Below are 14,699 nucleotides of genomic sequence, written 5' to 3'. Positions count from 1 at the left end.
TGTGGGATCTTCCCAGACCGGGGCACGAACCCGTGTTCCCTGCATCGGCAGGCGGACTCTCAACCACTGCGCCACCAGGGAAGCCCCAATTATATCTTAATTAAAAAAACAGGAGAATTGTGGCTGGAATGTTGGCCTGTTACTTTTATAATCAGGACAAAGCAAACCCCAAACCTGTATATTAGGAAAAACAATAAGAACTAGTTGTTATCTCCAACACTACAGATGACTTCCTATAACCTTTCGGGAACTTCCTTCTGCTCCTTTTTCTACATATGTACAACTTCTTAAAAAACGTGGTTCCAGGGACTTCCCTGGTGGCGCAGTGGTTAAGAATCCGCCTGCCAATGCAGGGGACACGGGTTAGAGCCCTGGTCCGGGAAGATACCACATACCGCAGAGCAACTAAGCCCGTGTGCCACAACTACTGAGCCTGAGCTCTAGAGCCTGTGAGCCACAACTACTGAGCCCGCATGCCGCAACTACTGAAGCCCGCACTCCTAGAGCCCCTGCTCTACAACAAGAGAAGCCACTGGAATGAGAAGCCCACGCACCTCAACAAAGAGTAGCCCCTGCTCACCACAACTAGAGAAAGCCCGTGCAGAGCAACAAAGACCCAATGCAGCCAAAAATAAATAAATAAAAGAATTTATAAAACAAAACAAAACAAACAAAAAAACTTTAAAAGAAAAAAACATGGTTCCAATTGAACTATATCGATAGTTTTATTGTCTGTTTTTAGCAGGAGTGGTTACTTGAGTCCACCATCCTCAGGAGACCCAAGGTCACACCTGCCTCACCCTTGGCCCAGCCCAAGACTTATCATAAGTGCTTTCATTGCTCCTCCCTGCTCCCCACCCCAAGCTCAAGTATGGATCCTGTGGTACCTTCCTTGCTGTAGACCTTCTCATCGCTGCAGTCCTCTCTGGGCAACCAGGGTGTGTCTCGGTCACAGTTCACCAGCAGGATGGCTCCCTGCCCCTCAGGGCCCCAGGTCCAGGATGCCTGCATTGGCGAGGAGAGAGGTCAGTGCTGTCTTCTCTATCTTCTGACAGATATTCTCAACCCCAGCGCAGACCCCATAGGACACTGGAGAGACAGCCCTAGGATGAGACTCTTGCAGCCACTACCCGGGAATGTAAACTGGTGCAGCCATTATGCAAAACAGTATGGAGGCTCCTCAAAAAACTAAAAATAGAGTTGCCATATGATCCAGCAATCCCATTCCTGGGCATATATCCAGACAAAACTATAATTCGAAAAGATACATGCACCTCTATGTTCACAGCAGCACAACAGCCAAGACATGGAAACAACCTAAATGTCCATTGACAGATGAATGGATAAGGAAGATGTGGTATAAATAAATAAATAAATAAATAAACAAACATAATACATACACACACACACACACATATATACACAAAATGGAATATTACTCAGCCATTAAAAAGAATGAAATAATGCCATTTGCAGCAACATGGATGGACCTAGAGATTTTCATACTAAGTCAGAAAGAGAAAGACAAATACCATACGATATCACTTATATGTGGAATCTAAAATATGACACAAATGAACCTATCTATGAACCAGAAACAGAGTCACAGACACAGAGAACAGCCTTGTGGTTGCCAACGGGGAGGTAGGGTGGGGGAGGGAAGGATTGGGAGTTTGGAGTTAGCAGATGAGAACTATTATATATAGGATGGGTAACAATGAGGTCTTACTGTATAGCACAGGGAACTATATTCAATATCCTGAGATAAACCATAATGGAAAAGACTATACATATATAATATATGTCAAACTGAGTCACTTTGCTGTACAGCAGAAATTAAACACAACTTTGTAAATCAACTACACTTCAATAAAATTTAAAAAAATATTTATGGGATGAGTAAAGAACGTATGAAACTTCACTGGCCCAGATGGAGGAAGCCTGGGTAAGTTCAGACCCACAGGGACTGGGTGACTCCCCAGCTCCTCAGCGGAGGTTGGATGCCTCAGAGGCCTCTGTGGTGCCTACTGGCACGTAGCTTGGCCATGGACACAGAGAACATATGTGTGGGGCTGCCTTGCCGTCAGGAAGGCAGGGCTGGGGCAGAGCCCCCTGAGAAGCCTGGGGGAAGGGGCTCCCCTATAGGCCTGAGGACATGCAGAGAGTCTGGAGCTGGCTGCTAGGCCCCAGGCTTCTCAATGGGTTGTATTTATTTAGCTTTTTAAAGTATCCATCTCCATATAATTTAAACCAGACTTTACGTCGTTATTATAAAAAGAAATGTATGGGGGCTTCCCTGGTGGCGCAGTGGTTGAGAGTCCGCCTGCCGATTCAGGGGACGCGGGTTCGTGCCCCGGTCTGGGAAGATCCCACATGCCGCGGAGCGGTTGGGGCCATGAGCCATGGCCACTGAGCCTCCGTGTCCAGAGCCTGTGCTCCGCAACGGGAGAGGCCACAACAGTGAGAGGCCAGCGTACCGCAAAAAAAAAAGTAATGTATGGCCATGGCAAAAATTTAAATGCCATACAAGGGCAGAAAATGGAAAATAGAAGCCTGGATGTGCATAGAGCAAAACCAGCAGAGCTTAAAAATGGGGTTGAGGAAAAAGTAGGAATCAACGACTTGGAGAACACAATGCTATCTGTCTGTACAAGTTAAAAATACACACACGCAAACCACACCGCATGTTTCGCAAGAATCACAAGAACAGAAAGTGATGTGTTAAAACCATTGAAGTGCTCCTTTGTGGGGGAGCAGAATGGGAGTGGGGAATGCAGGATCAAAGAGAATAAATGAATGAATGAATGAACAAATGAATGAATGAGTGAACGAATAAATGAAAAACTAAAAACGGGAGAGGGGTTGTGCATGCACCATTAAAGATGATGTGCCTTGAATTGGGAATGATTAATGCAATCTTCTGCTCCCCACGGTCCAAAAAATAAAAAGGCAAAATAATAAGAGCAAATGCTTTGGCAGTACTTTGTGGCAGGACATTCATCCTTTCCACCAACTCTATGAACTGGGTGTCCCCATCCTGTGGATGGGGGCCACTGAGACTCGGGAACCTGCTCCATAGCTGTCCCTCTAAGGAGATTGCTCCTTGGTGGGCTCTGTCGTTGGAGTGTGTGTCTGGAAACCTGTCTCCTCATCTGTAAAATGACAGTGTTGAAGCTTGCTGGGAAGACCACGGCTGCCTGTGGGACCCAGCCTTGGGCTCTGGCCCTGGAAGCCCCCCGTTCAGTCTGCCCTTGTAGCGAGGTACCTTTTTTTTTTTTTTTTTTTTTCAGCTCCATCCATACCGTAAGATTTAAAGTGGCCCAGGTAACTCCCTGCTTGAAACTCTTTCATCCAGATGCTCCAAGATCTGAACTCCTTACGTGAAGGGTCCTATCTCTGAATACTTTCCCCTTATCTTCTTTTATTTTATTTTATTTTATTTTTTGTGCTACGCGGGCCTCTCACTGCCGTGGCCTCTCCCGTTGCGGAGCACGCGCAGGCTCAGCAGCCATGCCTCACGGCCCCAGCCGCTCCGCGGCACGTGGGATCTTCCCGGACCGGGGCACGAACCCAAGTCCGCTGCATCGGCAGGCGGACTCTCAACCACTGCGCCACCAGGGAAGCCCGCGAGGTACCTTTTTTGGGTTGTTCTTTTCCACCACGCCGTCCCGGTCTGCATCCACATCCAGGGAGATCTCTGGGGACAGACACATGGGTGAGTTGCTGAGCCTGCCAGACTGGGTGGGGCTGGGACAGGAGGAAGATTAGGGTGGGATTAGGGTGCAGCTCACCCATTTGCTTGGTTCCCAGAAGGGGAGTGCCTTGCTGAGGGCATCTTAGCCAACGCCCTACCTCAACACCCCACTGCGGGATGGAAACACGAGCTGATACCGTGCAGACTGTGCAGCTCTTGGAGGGGCTGCCAGGTGGGTCAGGGATCTCTCACCCCTTTACTGTTCCTCAGTCAGTTCTGGGTGGTGGATGGGATGAGCCTCACTGGACAGATTTGGGAGCCTCAGTTCAGAGAGGCCAAGTCACATGCCCAGGGGCACACAGGTCGCATTAGCAGAACTGAAGCACACACTGTGTCTGGTCTGAATCGAAGCTCATATTTTGAAAACTTTCATAGGATTCCCTACCTGCCTTTCCTAGTCTTCCCTAGGTGTGTGTGCACACGTGTACGTGTGTGCGTTTCTCTCCCAGAACTCCTGGTGGTCTAGGGCCCACCTCTAAGGACTGAGTGTTTTACTTCGGGTGGGAAACTGGGTCTTCAACCCCTCTTGATCTGAGGGTGCCCAAGAGGCCAGGCCACCAGATAGAGGATCCACAGCAGGGTCCCTGTTTATCCTTTCTCTTGGGGGAGGGACCTTCTCTATCCCTCGGCCTGCTGTGGGGACCGTGTGGGGCATTGAAATGAGCCCAAGGTTTAGTACCAGACGGTGCTGGGCTTCAACCTTGGTTCTCTGCTTATAAGCTGTGTGGCTTTGGGCAGGTTAGACAGCTTCTCTGAGCCCCAGTTTCTTTATCTGAAAAATGGGGCCCTTTCCAGTTAGATGAGTTGCCCTAATTGCAATGGTGGGCACTACTGCCACTTTGAGCCAGATTTTTGTTTTCATTGCTGTGGGAGCCGTTCTGTGCACTGTAGGGTGTTAAGCAGCATCCCTGGCCTCTGCCCTCTGGATGCCAGTAACTCCCCCCAGCTATGACAACCGAAATGTCTCCAGATATTGCCAAGTGTCTTTTGGAAGGCAACATGGCTCACTGAGTTACAGACCGACAGGGCGGGGCAGGGGAGTTGTTGGGAAGGTGATGGGCGCGACACATGAGATAAGCTGGGTTCAGGCCCCCGAACTGCCCAGTGGGCTCGGCCTCATGCTGAGCGTGACTTGGACCAAGGTAGGAGTTGGGTGGGAATGAACGGATTCCTGGGCAGTCTCCTTGGCAGGCGTGCTCTCTCCCTGAAGTGGCAGAAACATCTCCTCTCTCTCTCTCCTAAGTCGGGGGATTATATTCGGGGCCTCCCTTTGCCCACAGCCCGATTCCCTCTTAACCCTGGTTGTGGCTCTTCTGGGTCTTGAAGGAGGTAGGAGCGGGGGTGCTTTAAGGGCACCTGGTCCTTGGAGAGGCAGCACTCCCACCTCTGCAGCCCCACTGTCAGGCGCTACAGGAAATAGTTAAATAAACACTTCCCATTGATCCCATTCACGCAGCAAATCACTGTTGAGCATCTACTGTGTTCCAGGCACCACACAAGCCGTGGGGACCAGTGGTGGGCAATCAGGGCCCCGTGCCTGCTCCCAAGAAGCCCCCTGTCCTATGAGATAAATATTATTGTTCCCAGTTTACAGGTGAGCAAACCCAGACTTGGAGATGTCACCTGTCAGCAAATTGGGCTGATGAGCTGGGAGGCTGGTGCAGGATAAGAATTCTAGGGAGAAAGCCAAGAAGGTGGCACCACCAGCTACTGTTAAAGAGGCTGATGTAAACTTGTAATATGTAGGATGGATAAACAACAAGGTCCTGGAGGAACAATATTGATTTTGGCTCCCAGACCTTCATGAACTTTCCAGCGGGACACTCCCTAGGGAACGCTGCCTTTCGGGGAGGCTGGCTTCCTGAAGCTCCTGCCTGGCGACCAGCTGCAGACCCAGCCTCCTCCAGGAATCACTCTTTGCTTTTCAAGATAACAATCTCTCCTGAGCGTATAGTCCTTTGTGGACGGTACAGCACTTCCCATGTGTGTCTTCCCTTCAGTTGCCCCCCTCTCCACCCAGCCACCCGTACCATACAGAAGAGGAAACAGAGGCACCCAGCAGGGCATTGACCATGAAGTCCCCAGAGAGCGCAGAGCCAGAGGTCCCACTCGGGTCTCTGACTCCAGACTCCTGCCTTTGGCAGTTCCCTCCACTGTCTGAGGCTGACCTCTACCCTGGGCTGTTTCCAAAACCCAAGCCTGCCTTTCAAGACCAGGACTCGCTCCCCTGAAGTTCAGGGAAGTTGGCCATCTCCCCACCCTGGCAGCGGCGTGGCTTTGTTCTCTAGGCTGCCGGGTGGTTCCACCTCGCGGCTCCCGTGGTCTGTGACAGCAGCGGGGCACAGGAGAGAAATTAGGAAGCACTTCACTGGGCTTTACTTAATTACTTACTTTTTTTTTTTGGCCGTGCAGTGCAGGTTGTGGCATCTTAGTTCCCTGACCAGGGATTAAACCCGGGCCATGCAGTGAAAGCGCCGAGCCCTAACCACCGGACTGCCAGGGAACTCCCCACTATGAATTTCTTAAATTAAATGTTTTAAATCAATGTAATATTTGCACAGTGCAAAAAAAAAAAAAAATCAAAGAGTACCACATAGCTCCTAAAAAAACCCAGGAGTTCCTTGTCCAGCCCGTCCCCTCACCTGCCTGAGGCAAATCTTGGTTTATTAAATTCAGACAAGTTTCACTGACTTCCCGTTATGAAATTCAGGCATTGCGTAATGGGGCTCCCTTATCGCCCACCTCCCGACCTCCCACGGTGCTTAACACGTTCTCTCTTATGACCCATGACCCAACTTGCCTAACAGGGCAGCTTGGGAAGGAAGGATTCTCTTCCCCAACAGCCAACTAGGGCAGTTATCCTCAGCTCTCCGGAGAGTTTATAGCTGGGAAAAAGGAGGTCTAGGGAATTCCCTGGGGGTCCAGTGGTTAAGACTCCGCAGTTCCACTGCCGTGGGCCCGGGTTCAATCTCTCGTTAGGGAACTAAGATCCTGCAAGCTGTGTGGTGCAGCCAAAAATAAAAAATAAAAAATGAGGTCTGGAGTGGGAGGGCATATAACAGGTTTTTCGCAGGACTGGGACCAAGACCCACAGTCTGATTTGACCAAGGGCATTATAGTTTCGTTCTCGAATCCCAGGAGGAAGACTGAGTGAGGCACAGGAAGGCTCTTCAGCTTCATGCAGGCAGAGGGAAAATGGGCTGCCCCAAGAGGAAGCGAGGAAAGCAAAGAGCATCGACTGAGCACCTAGCCCACGCCAGGCCCTCGGGATGCACCATCCCACTGAACCCTTGTAAACACTGTGCAAGAGTGCACTGTGAATCGCATTTTGCAGATGAGGAAACAGGCTCAGGGTGGTGGTCACAATGTGGCTGGATGAGGCAGAGCCAGAACATCGTCCACTCTTATGTCAGGGATGTTTTTGGCTCAGCGTGGACTCAGCACAGAACTAGGGTGAGACAGACTCAGATACATCCTTGGGGGCAGCCCCACCATCCTGGGACATTCAGAGCGTTCCTGCCTCTGAGGTGTTGCCCCTGCATGATTACTCAGGGCACGGGGCTCAGGGGCTCCTGGGGTAGATGCCTGAGGGAATATGGGACCCGGAGGGGTCAGATAGACCAGTGGGTCTCAAAAGAAATCCAATTTTCACTAGGATTGCTGGTGGAACAGGAAACACAAGTTCAAAGGGGTGAGTTTTTCATAAAGCTTTATTTCTGCAATGTAAACGACTGTCTTTTATTCTGAGATTATGCCGTGCCCACTCTTTAGGTGTTGAAATGTTAAAATGATGGTGATAATTGATGGTAAATTGTTTTATTCCTGTCTTTTCTTTCTGGCCAAGTGTCAAAATGGCCAGGCTTACTATTTTTTGGTGGCGGGGGAAGAGGGGACACTTTACTGACCCATGGAGCCTAAATATCTGGAACTTGGGGCAGTTAAAGAAATCATTGTTCAGTGAGAGCACAGCCTTGGAACCCCAGACAGATGAGCCTGGTCATTTATCACGTGTGTATTTGGCATCTTCTGGACTCTCATGCCTGCAGCACCCTGACAGGCTTGCTCCGAGCACAAGCTTAGAGTCTTCTAGCAGAGCCCTGCCTCCTTACAGTGCACTGTTTTGCCATCCATCCTGAGTCTGCCGTGCTTTAGGGTGGAAGTCTCGTTAGTGGTGTCGTCAGCCCCTGGGCATCTCCCTTCTCTGCCAGGCCTTTGGCCACTGCCCTTCCTGCTAATGTCCTCAGGTGTCCTTGTCTCTGTGGGGTTAGGTTTCCTCAGGGACTGTCACCTGAGACAATCTGGGGGCACTGTGTGCCCGTGAGGTGGACACGTGTGCCAGCCCACAGCTGCGACTCGGGAGGCTTGGGTTTCATCTCCCAAGGCCCCCTGAGGTTGTCCTGAGGAACCCCCCACCCCCAAGGCCAGCTACTCACTCCCTCGGTGCAGAAAGAAGGGCAGGTGGCCAGCAGTCAAGCCCGTTTGGGAATAAGCTCAGAAGCAGGAGAGCAGTGCTGTTGAGCCTATTTCAGTGGCTAAAGACACAGAGTTGGAGAAGGAGGGGCTGGCTTGGGAACTAGTTGTTTTGTGGGGGCAGTTCTGAGACCCCAGGAGCATGTGAGATAATTGAAATGGTGGGGTGTCCCACAAACCACTTTCAGGGTTTGTGGACTCAGGTAAGTTTTTGTTCATTTTATTTTTTTTAGGAGCCTTGATTTTTCTCATCTGTAAAATGGGGACAATACTAGTGTGTATTCTCAGAATAGATGTAAGAATAGATTGAGATCATGACAGTAAACCACTTAGTACTGAGCCTGGCACACTGTAGGTGCTCAATAAATGCCACCTCTTCACCAAAGTCCTGGACACAGAGCAGGTGTTCAGAAAATAGACATTGTTATTTTTAAAGCACTCAGCACATAGTTGAATCTCAGTAACTGGTAGTTCCCTTCCCCTGACATGTGGCTACTCTATCAATGTGAAACTGAAGCTGGATGGACAAAATGACCCACTGAAATGTCGCCCTGGCTTAAACATTATCTGATTTAAAATTTAAAAAAGTAATACCTCCACTGCAGAGGAGTCGAGTGAATGAAGCTTCAGAAGACCACAACCTATGTGCCCTGGCATCCGGGGCAGGGGAGTGCATTGCAAATGGAAAGAACCCAGGAGGGGAATGATCCTGAGTTCTGGACCCAACCTGCCACTGAGTTGCTGTGTGACTTTGAACTAGTTCCCTAACCTCTCTGGGCCTCAGTGTCCTTGTGAATCAAACGAAGGGCTTGGACTAGGTGAGTTAAGGACCCAGGCTGCATCTTTGTGTCCCTGGGCTGGGTCTGGGGAAGGCAAGTGTGTAGCTTGGATTGTTGAGGACAGCACAGGTTTTGTAGACAGGTCATTCCCCTCGCTTTGAGGGGCAAGCTCTTCAGGCTGCAGGGGAGAGGCGGGAGAGGAACAGACTTTGCTCTTTCTCCTCCATGGCCCCCAGAGCCTGCGATGTGGACCCTGACATTGGGGTGAGTCGCTGGCAGACCAAGGCATGCCTCGTCCTGCAGCATCCCCACCCCAGGACAGAAGGGCCTGGGCACGTGTGGCATCACTTTTCGGGCCTGCATTATTCAGAGGAAGCTCTGAGTGCCAGGTCAGCAGCACTGAAAACAGCCCAAGTGTCGCTGAGAAGAGCAGCAATGCCAGCCCCTGGGGAACAAAGGCACCCAGGCCATAGCCACGTCAACTCACCAATGGCCGTGAGGAAGAGCCCAGCCTGGTCGATGGGGGTGACCCCCTCCTCCTCATAGTAGTTGATGGTGACCTTGACAGGGAGGGGACACATTGGGAGGGAGAGAAGGGCAGAGATCACAGATCACAGGCAGGAAGATCTGCAATGACCACCTCCCTCTCTCACACCTCACAGCCTGTCAAGCTGACCCTCTCTAAACATCTGAACCCTCTCCTCCAGGAAGCACTCCTGGGTTGGTGGGCTGTTTTTCTCAGATTATCCAACTAGATATGGGACTCCCCTTTTCTCAGAGTGCATCCAGGGCGCCGACCTGCCCCCTGGTGCATTCTGCTGCTTGTCGGGGCCCCACATCTGCCTTGGTGTGTGTCTAGCTACCGCCAAGCAACGAGGGGGCTTAGGTTGCTCTTACTGGATAACGCCCAGCGCCATCACTGACATGGGGCACACAGTGAAGTTCATAATTAGAGAACTTAGGGAAGAGAGAGTCTGGTCTCGGCTCCAGCACTTGGGCAGATCATTTTGCTGCGTGGGCGCTCAGCATCCCGTTTGATACACGATGAGACCAAGGATGTTTGTGGCTGTAACTTCCAATGATTCTAATAGTTCGTCATTCAGCAGCACACGATTTTAACCTGCCATGAAGTCATCATTCTATGATCTAACAACAGGCTGTCTAATACCATAGCCACTAGCTGCGGATGTTTATTGAGCACTTGAAATGTAGCAAGTCCGAATTGAGATGTGCTACAGGTGTGAAATGCACAGCAGATTTAGACTTGATGTGAAAAAAGAATGTAAGCTAGCTTGTTAATTTTTTTACATTGATATCATGTTGAAATGATAATATTTTGATGATGGAGTTAAGGAAAAAATATCAAAATTAAGTCCCCCTGTTTCTTTTTGCTCTTTTAATGTGATTGTTAGAAAACATAAAATGACGCGTGTGGGCCTCATGCTGCTTCAATCAATAGTGCTGGTCCAGCCTGTCTTGATGCCAGCACTGTCGGTCCCCAGTTCCCGCGGCCCTCGCAGGGGCGCCTCCCCGACCATGGTACCTTGTCGCTGCTGGCCTCGGCGCTCGCCTGGCTCATGGTGAGCCGCAGCGTGGTGCTGGGCGAGAGAGGCCAGCGCTGCTTGCCGTCGGCGGCCACCTCCTCAGGCTGCCTGTCATGCACCACCTCCACCTGCACGCGCTCCGAGTGCTTCAGGCTGAAGGTCTGGGCCCCGGCTGGGGCCGCACTGTAGGGAGAGAGGAGGGCGGTCACGGGGATCCCTGGGCAGGTGGGACAAGGGGCTTCAGGAGAAGACTCCTGGAGGGACGAGGCTGCAAGGACACTCCCAGGCTGCCTGGTCTCCCTAGGGACCCAGCTGTACTGTAATCACCTGGGAGTGAAGAGGGCACTTGTTAAAAATACAGATTCCTTAAGTGGGGGAAGGGATAAATTAGGAATTTGGGATTAACCGCTACACAGTACTATATGTAAAATAAATAAACAACAAGGACTTACTGTACAGCACAGGGAACTATATTCAATATCTTGCAATAAGCTACAATGGAAAAGAATCTGAAAAAGACTATATATACACATATATGTATACATATAACTGATATAACTGAATCACTTTGCTGTGCACCTGAAACATAGTAAATTGACTATACTTTAATTTTTAAAAAATCACTGTATTCTAATTAAAACATCTTGTGGCGTAAAAAAAAAATTGCCGATTCCTTGGGCCAATCCTGTACCCACTGAGTCAGAATGTTCCAGGGTGGGGCCTGGGGATCTGAATTCTTAACACGCTTCCTCGTGTTTCTGACAGGCAACCAGCTTGGGAGCCACCTGATACTGTATGGGTGGAGGTCTGAGGCTCAGACAGAGGAATGAGTTTGCTCCAAAGACAGTGCCAGGCCTAGAACCCTGTCTCCCAACCCCTGTCCAGCATCTGAGCTGAAGGCGAGGAGACCTCGGCTGATAGAGAGGAGGCAGGTGTCAAAGCGCTGGGTTTGCACACAGAAGCAGCCTGGAACTCGGGACTTCAAGGGGCAAGCGTGGGCTGGCTCTTTCACAAAGACCCCTACTTTCTGTCACAGCTTTCACAGCTTGGAATTCTCTCTGAGAGTCATTCCTTGGGGTTCTGGAGTGGTTTTCTCTTGAAAGGGAGATGACTTTGGAATTCTTGAAAAGCCATCAAGATTTCAGGGCAGAAAACTAACTGGTTTGAGCTGCTTGCTATGGACTGAATGTTTGAGTCTTCCCAAATTCAGCTGTTGAAGCCCTAACTCCCAATCTGATTGAAGATAGGGCTTTAGAAGATAATTAAGGTTAAATGAAGTCATGAGAGTAAGGTCCTAATCTGATAGGATTGGTCACCTTGTAAGAAGAGGCAGAGGGAGGAGAGGGAGAGACAGCGATCTCTCGTGTACCAAGGAAGGGCCATGTGAGCCCACAGCCAGAAGGCGGCTGGCTGCAAGCCAGGAAGAGAGTCCTCACCAGAACCCAACCATGCTGGTACCCTGATCTCAGACTTCCAGCCTCCAGAACTCTGAGAAATAAATTTTTGTTTTTAAGCCACTGAGCCTGTGGCATTTTGTTTCGGCAGCTCAAGCAGATTAAGACACTGGCTTAAGGGGAGATAACAGGTAGGACAGGGAGATAGAGGAGGAAGGTACCCAGGGCTGACAGTTTTGCTAAATCTCCAGCCCCGCCCCGCCCCCCCCCCAATCTGAAGGTTCCTAAAGGCTGAAAAGGGCTCAGAGGGATTTAGGTGGATTCTTACGGGATTTGGGACTAAGATGCAGGTACAAGTGTCTGCCTCAAAGGCACATCTGCTATTTTGAAGGTCTGGTGTTCCTGGGCTCCCGAAGAGTCCTCCACTGTGATCGGGCATCAGAATCATCAGGGGGTGCTGTTTAAATCTTCACTTTTTTGAAGGCTACAGATTTGTGGATCCCATTCCCAGAGAGTTTGGCTGGCATGCCTGAGGGGCAGCTGAAGTTGTAAACAGTGACCAGGGTTGAATGAGAGCTTTAGGCTAGTGGTTCTCAAGGTTCAGGAGCAGTAGCAGTGGCAGTAAAAGCATTACCCGGAGGGCTTGTCGAAACATGGATTGCCTGGCCCCTTCTCAGCATTTCGGAAAAATTCAGTAGGTCTGGAGTGGGGCCTGAGAATTTGCATTTCTACCACGTGTCCAGGAACTGCTGGTGCCGCTGGTCCAGGGGCCACACTTTGAGAACCACTGGTCTAGATGTGCAGCAACGCACTCTGGCACTTAGAGCCCTGGGATGAGATGGCCAAGGCCCTGAGTGTGAGTTTGCAGAGGCCCCCAGGCAGGGTCTCTTCGATCCAGGCCATAGACTGTGGGAGTTACCGGCAAAGACCACTGGTCTCGGGCACTGGCAGGAGAGACCACTGGGCAATGGTCAGGCAGCCTGTGTCCAGGGCTGGGGAAGGAGCTTGTCAAAGAGGCTCCAGAACCACTCTGTTTCTTGTCTGTCCCCTTCTAAACTCCTCAGCCCATCATGGGGACACCTGTTGGCTGTGGTCTGCTGCCCTCCATTCACATCCAGCATTAGGAGAGGCACAGAGTCTGGGTAGAAACCCTGGATTGGGAGCACATGTGCAAAAGATATGGGTTCAAGCCCAATTTTGCCGCTGACTTGCTGAGGGGGTCTTGAGTGTGTCCCTCGCACCTTCTGAGTGTCCACTTGCCGGCCCATAAGATGCAGGATGACCGCCCCTCCCTCCTATGTCTCATTCTTCGGCGGGGACGGGGCGGGGGGTGCCTGCATTTTGCCTCATGGTGTTACCCTGGGTGTCTGTCTTCCTCTGGATTGTAAGCCCCCAAGGGCAGGGTCTGGTCTCCTCTAGGGCCTAGCACAGGGCTGGCACATCACACATACTCAGCAAAGAGGGTGGAGCTGAGCAGGACAGAGGTGAACCTTTTAGGAGTTCCAGGCATCAAATCCCAAAAGGAGGTGTGGGTACCCATGTGAGATGCTTTTAGGTGGCACATGGATGCACAATTTAAAAGAAGACATGTATTTATTAAATGTATTATGTTTTATGGCAATTGATAAAGGTTGGGCATTTATGGTAATCATATAAGATCTCCACTTAAAGTTATAACAAAAATAAGAGTTGGCTTAAAGAAAAATTTTAAGTTAATGGTACTAGAGGTAGAATTATGCTTTTGGTAAAAATTACGGGAGTCTGGGCAGTTGTAGGCTCAGATCTAGGAAACATTCCCCTAGTGCAAGCCCTGGGTTCGACCATCAACCTGCTGGTGGCCTTGGGCAAGGCATTTGTCATCTCTCAATTTCATCAAGTGTAAAATGAGAGAATGGGACCAGGTCAGAGGTGGCCGGAGTCTGGGGAGCACAGAGGGGGCAGGCCTGGACAAAGGGGTAGGGAGGAGGTGCTGAAAAGCTGGGGATCCCTCTGCCAGATCCCCACCCTCCCTTTAAGCAGAGTCACATTATTTCATCTTGTCTTATATAATGGGTTTCTGCATACAACTCTATTTAGACAAAATTGCTTTATAAACTCACAGAGCAGGATAATCTTTAGGGCCTCGATTCTGACAATAGTGAGATATAAGTGATGCTTCCTGCCACCCTCATTCCTCTGAGCCAGTTAGAAAGTAGAGGAGGCCGCAGAGGCTCGAGGGTTAATGCCCCACCCACACTGGAGCTCTGGGGACTCACACCCTCCTACCCCAGCACCAGTCCTGCACTGAGCTGAGCAAACAACTATTCTTCCAGTGGCCCTGGCAGAAGCAACAAAGGCATCTATTGTCCCCCGTGGCTCCTGCTGGCTGCCTCCCTCCCTCCCCAGGAAGAACCTCTCAGAATCCCCTGCAGAAACCCAAGAGCCAGGGGCTGCCGCCACCTTGATTGTCCCTGGAGGCTGCAGGGAGGGGCCTAGGAAGTTACAGAGGGAAGTAGAGGAGGGATGGTGGTGGCCATGACCTCCTGCTTATGGGAAAGAGGCTAAAGATATATAGATGGAAGGACAGGCTAGGACCACAACTGTACTGCCCCCCATAGCCCAGTACCCAGGACGTGACCATGCTCAATATATATTTTGGGAATAAATGAATGAATGGACCCACCCTTCTTGGTTTCCCAAACTGTATTACCAGAGTGATTAAAAAAAAAAAAGAGGGCTTCCCTGGTGGCGCAGTGCTTGAGAGTCCGCCTGCCGATGC

General features: G+C 50.5%; 1 protein-coding gene across 1 annotated transcript in view; it reads right to left on the bottom strand.

Annotated features, from left to right (window-relative positions):
• LOC103078103 (protein-arginine deiminase type-2) overlaps positions 1-14,699 on the bottom strand; it is a 43,592-nt gene that overhangs the window by 20,110 nt on the left and 8,783 nt on the right. Inside the window, exons 2-5 of the mRNA XM_007459260.1 lie at positions 10,547-10,730; positions 9,491-9,563; positions 3,636-3,697; positions 888-1,005 (exon numbers count right to left, since the gene is read on the bottom strand). Of these exons, the coding sequence (XP_007459322.1) occupies positions 888-1,005; positions 3,636-3,697; positions 9,491-9,563; positions 10,547-10,730 (437 nt within the window). The remainder of the gene's footprint in view (positions 1-887; positions 1,006-3,635; positions 3,698-9,490; positions 9,564-10,546; positions 10,731-14,699) is intronic.

Source organism: Lipotes vexillifer, unplaced genomic scaffold (assembly GCF_000442215.2).
Source record: "Lipotes vexillifer unplaced genomic scaffold, Lipotes_vexillifer_v1.1 scaffold496, whole genome shotgun sequence".
NCBI lineage: Eukaryota > Metazoa > Chordata > Mammalia > Artiodactyla > Lipotidae > Lipotes > Lipotes vexillifer.
The sequence above is the reverse complement of the archived record's forward strand: the minus strand, read 5'-3'. Positions and strand labels throughout refer to the sequence as shown.